General features: G+C 43.2%; 1 protein-coding gene across 3 annotated transcripts in view; it reads right to left on the bottom strand.

Moving 5' to 3' along the window:
- Positions 1-2,648: 2,648 nt before the first annotated feature.
- atg5 (ATG5 autophagy related 5 homolog (S. cerevisiae)) overlaps positions 2,649-5,204 on the bottom strand; it is a 53,222-nt gene continuing 50,666 nt past the window's right edge. For all 3 annotated transcript variants that reach the window (XM_050046022.1, XM_050046024.1, XM_050046023.1), the window contains exon 8: positions 2,649-4,446. In XM_050046022.1, the coding sequence (XP_049901979.1) occupies positions 4,310-4,446 (137 nt within the window). In that variant the 3' untranslated portion in view covers positions 2,649-4,309. The remainder of the gene's footprint in view (positions 4,447-5,204) is intronic.

Here is a 5,204-nt window from a genome sequence, read left to right as displayed (position 1 = left end):
CAACATTTATTCTGGCGACTGATAGAAGGACGTGTGTTCTCAAACACTGTCCAATAATCTTGTTTAGAAACTCTTTTCTGTTAGAATCTGGTCAGCATGATGAACTCAGATATATACGTCAGCTTTTCCACTCAGACATTCAGAGAGAGAGAAAAAACGTATCCCTGCAAACAATTTACCTTCGACTCATTCCATCCAAACACCTCACTGAGCATCTCACTCTCTCTGCTCTGTGTTGTACTGTACAGGGGTCGGACGGCGGCTCGGGAAATCCCATAAAAGAGTGTGTGTCAGCAAGATGACAGAGTGAGACAGACTCTTCATCACTGCGTCTAGGGCTGCAGTGTGTATACAAACACACACACACACACACACACACACACACACACACACAAACAAACACATACTATACCCCACGCCGAGCCCCAGGTCTTGACTCAACACCATAAACCCACCGTCCCATCATACTTGGCGGCAGCATCAGCGGTGAGGAAGCCTAACGTGATGACATGATGTGTGACATCACTCACACAGACACACACACACACACACACACACACACACACACACACACACTTTGAATTAGCAGACTGGCAGTGTGACAAGAGACGAGTGTGTGAGAGAATTCGTATACACACACACACCTGCAGGGGGCTATAAATGATGTCTGTAATTATGTACACACACACACATATCACACTCACACTGTACAGCTTAATTCCGCGAAACCGAGCTTGCTCACATCGAAAGAGGCAAACACACACACACACACACACACACACAGAGCGCCTGAGGCCTGTCTGACAGCACAGTTTAGTGGTCTCATTAGCAGCGGGTGGAATGCCAACAGATAATTAACCAGGAGAGATGAAGAGGGAGAAGGAGGGCGAGTGTCAGCAGTAAAACACATAAGAGAGAGATGTTCTTTATGACATAGATAAAGTGAAAAGACGGTAAAACGCCACAGGGGAAGGAAACTGACTTTGTCTTGTCTGCCTGTCCAGGCCGGTCCAGATTTCTCCTCAGTCATTAGTTCAAGGTCCAAACAGTTGTTTGAATGTGTTCAGCGTCACACTTGGGTTTGGCCATGTCGTCGAGCTCGTTTGCCGTCTCTGTCACTGAGCAGTTCATTAGTCACTCACTCTACAGCAGGGAACAGCACCTCACAGTCAAAAGTCTGTGCCAGAAATTTACTTTAAGTGTGTTTTTACAAACTTGGCATGTTCGCGAGTCACTTGTGGATCATTCAGACTGAACTTGGGACCCAGTTTTGGACCAGGACCTACCAGTTAGGAACCCCTGCTTTAGAGGACAAAGCTGGTGTTGTTCAATAGTTTTCGTACAGTCATCAGATCCCATGAAAAAGCAGAAACCAACGATGTGTTAGTCTGTCTCTAAATATGTTCTGACTTCCTGTCTGTGGCTCTCAGCCCGAAGCGCCTTGGTTCCCACTGAAGATGTAAATCTTACAGTTTCACTTTTTAAAAAAGGCTCAGTGATTTCCTCAAACACACTGGAGGAAAAGTTGTGTTTGCTGGGGACTATTTTCAGCAGCAGCTTAATCGACTTTTGGTGCTTTGGTAAATATTAAGGCAGCAGGACGGTGTGTGTGTGTGTGTGTGTGTGTGTGTGTGTGTTGATGTGTGTAGATGGCGCTATAGAGCCGCTACAAAGTCCCATCTTTACACCTCCTTTGCATTTTTACACAGAACCAAACAATGGCAGCATCATGTGGCTCCAGTGTGTGATGTCAGACAACATGATGACATCGCAGAGGCAAAAGAGTTGTGATGTTTAACACAACAGCGTCGGCCTCTAGTGTGACAGGAGCTCCTGGACCTCATTGTTTTCACTATTTGTGGACATTTTCAGCTGCTGATATTCTTCTATGAGTTAGCTGCTAACTGCTATCAGCTGCTATTTAATCACCCGTGGTGGGTTGCATAACTTGCAACTCTTGTTTAATGTTTTGTCTAACTGTGCTTATATTTATTCCCCATTACAGGGTTTTTCCTGATCAACTGTGAGGGTCCAAAGACAGAGTGATGTCGTATATTGTAAAGACTCTGAGGCAAATTGTAAAAGATGGTCCATCTCAACAGGTTATTCCTAATAAAGAATTTACAATAACAAAGAATAAAACCTTATTTCCTCAGTTTCCAACGTCTCTCTACAGAGACAGCGTCTCCGTTAATCCACATTTGTCACTGTCAGCAGTTTTTAGTTGAACTTCTTTGGACTGAAGGAAAAGAAAAAACAGCACTGCAGTGATTTTTGTTTGTTTGGACCTTTTAAACAAAATGCTTCAGAGAACAGTGTTTGAGCGTTGATATTGTTCTGGTATTGCTACTGAAACTCAGGTAACATATTGTCACCAGTACTGAAAAACGTAAATGACGCTGCGCTCTAAGAATGAATTTTCAATTTCATTTTCATCCTCACCTTGCTGGAAAGTGAAGGTAACTGAGGCTGAGCTGACGGCTTCGTGGATGCAGTCAGATTCCAAATGTAAAGTCAGTTTACCTCAAAATATTTAGTGATGTAGGAGAGTTCTGACAACATGACTGTGTCTAAATGTCTTAATCTCTCAGCATCGTACTGTAAAATGTGTTTTCGTACATATCAATTAATAACTAGACAACTGACTATTTAATTCAACTCACTTTTATTTGAAGTCATTCTGGATAACAGTTGAATGTGTCATTTTATTTCAGTATGAACAGATGTAAAAAAAGACAGGATGCTGATATGATGCAAACGTTGCTACAAAAAAAAAAAAGTGATTAATTACGATCTCAACATTCAACAAAATGATCTGATCTGGCGACTAAAGTTAGTGCTCTGGCAAAAGTCATGTTTGCTTGTGCCAGTTTTGTCTGTCCACAAACTAAAATGTGCTAATGTAAGCATATGTAAGACGTATCAGGCGACCGCGGCCCCCAACAGCCTGCAGACTTTACGCTAATCGTGCCTGCTGTCTCATTATCTGAGCCGAGTTCTTAAAATGAAACAAAACCAGATGCTCATTTAAGTTTGGCTGCAGACGAAGCAGCTCGAGCCAAACCTGACAAAAACAGACAGTAAAACAGCTAAACTGTTGTATTGATGGAGAGAAATCAACACCTGCTATTGAAAACATGTGTGGAGTTTGTTTTTTTTCCCAATGACCCGCACAAAACGCTTCAGCCTCATAAAAATAGCTTGTTCGCTCTTTAAAGATACCCTGTGAAAATCCTGTATCTCCATCTGTCTGCAAAGAAAACAACAATAACAAAGAATGTAATGCAATTTTTAGTTAATGCGTAACCTGGAGAGGAGCACGTAAACATTAGCAGGTAATTCAGGATTATTTCAACAATGAAAGTAAGTTGTATGAAAATGGAATTTAAGATAAAAAATGAAAATAAACAAAAGTGGAGTTTCACTGTTTTCCAGTTAAAGCTGCAGTTTAATGCTGATTCAGGATCAGTACCAGATGTTTGCTTGTTAACTTAAACATTAGATCTCATCAGACGATCAAAGTAGACCCAGAGTGTTCTGGGATCAGCGGAGAGACTCACACTTCGTCCTCTCTTTGTCACATGAAGCCAAGTGTTAAAACAAGAAACTTGATGAAAAGAAAATCCTCTGTAAAAAGTCAGAAACAAACCAGCAGACGTTCCTGGAAAGTTTTCGGACATGACAACACTTTGTGATGTAAACTCAAAGTGACTGTGCATCCAGACATTTTTGCAGGGATGACTCAGACGGCGATGGAAATGAATGAACGTGGTAACTAAGGCAACTTCAGCAGGACCAAATACGCTTCTCCCAAAATCAAAAACAATCGTGTCTCCCTGTTGACAGGACTGTCTCTATCTTGGACGAGACAAGACGGGAGATGCATGGCAGGATGGAAAACTGAGGGATCCGTTCACCTCCTCTCCTCCCGTGGAGAAGAGGAGGAGAGGAGAGATGGGAGAGTAGAAAAGGAGCGATCCTCTGCTCATTCAAAGACCTCTTCACCTGAACAAGTGTCTTTTTTCTGTTGTTTCATCCTCGCGTCTGATACACAAGTTTTCTGAGGGGAAGCAGGAGGAGGAGGAGTTTAAGGAGGAGTAGAAATATAAATAGACGAGATGGAAGAGGAGGTCAGTTTGTACCTCCTTCACATCCTTTGTTCATCTTCATCAGTAAGATCTCCTTAAAGAGTCTGTTAGTTCAAAGTTTCCACCGTTTAGCGCTACCGTTTCCAGAGTTATCCAGCCAGCTGGCAGGGCGGCTGGTCGGTCGGTTGTCACGGTGACAGTGAGGTACGGCAGGCGTGGCCTCAGTCAGTGGGGACGGGGATAACGCAGATGTGCAGGAAGTTGTCGGGGTGGCTGAGGTGTTCGCTGAGCCACTGCAGAGGCGTCTCCAGCAGCGGCTCGATCCCGTGGATCACCACCTGGTAACGCTTCTGCTCACCTGCGTGGACACAGACAGGGCGAGAGAGTCAGTTAACAATCGTCAGCCTGCAGCAGATTATGGCCAAACAGTTATCATGATCAATACTGAGATCACGATTAGTCATTGTTTTGAGGGATAAAAAGTACAAAAGGATTATAAAAGATTATTATATGAATTCAGTTTTTTATTTATATTAGAAAAAGTTGAAAAAAGAAAATGGGAGGGAAGACAGGATTAAAAGAAACGACAGTTGTCAAAAGACGGCAGAAACAAAGGACTGGAGGGACAGACGATAATACACAAGAAGAGAGAGAAGAAGGTGTAAGAACAAAAAGGAGAGGAGGGAGAGATGGAGAAAACTAAGACTGGTAGAAGAATGAATGGTGGAGTGAGGAGAGGAGGAAAAGTTAAAAACCAGCAGAGGGAAGGAAATGAGTAAAGGAGAGAGCGTGTATGGAGGAAAATAGGAGACAAAAGTAAAATAAAAAAGACGAAGACGGAGGGAGCAAAGGTGGAGAGAAAAGAGGAAAGAGAAGGTTACATGAAGTGAGACAGAGACCACATCACACGCTACAGTTATACCACTGCTGTGGTGACTGAGACACACAGACACACAGAGACACACAGAGACACACAGAGACACAATGACGCAGAGACACACAGAGACACACAGAGACACACAGAGACACAATGACGCAGAGACACACAGAGACACACAGAGATACACAGAGACACACAGAGACACACAGAGACACAATGACGCAGAGACACACAGA

Source organism: Epinephelus moara, chromosome 6 (assembly GCF_006386435.1).
Source record: "Epinephelus moara isolate mb chromosome 6, YSFRI_EMoa_1.0, whole genome shotgun sequence".
Taxonomy (NCBI): domain Eukaryota; kingdom Metazoa; phylum Chordata; class Actinopteri; order Perciformes; family Serranidae; genus Epinephelus; species Epinephelus moara.
This window is presented reverse-complemented; position numbering and strand designations above follow the sequence as displayed.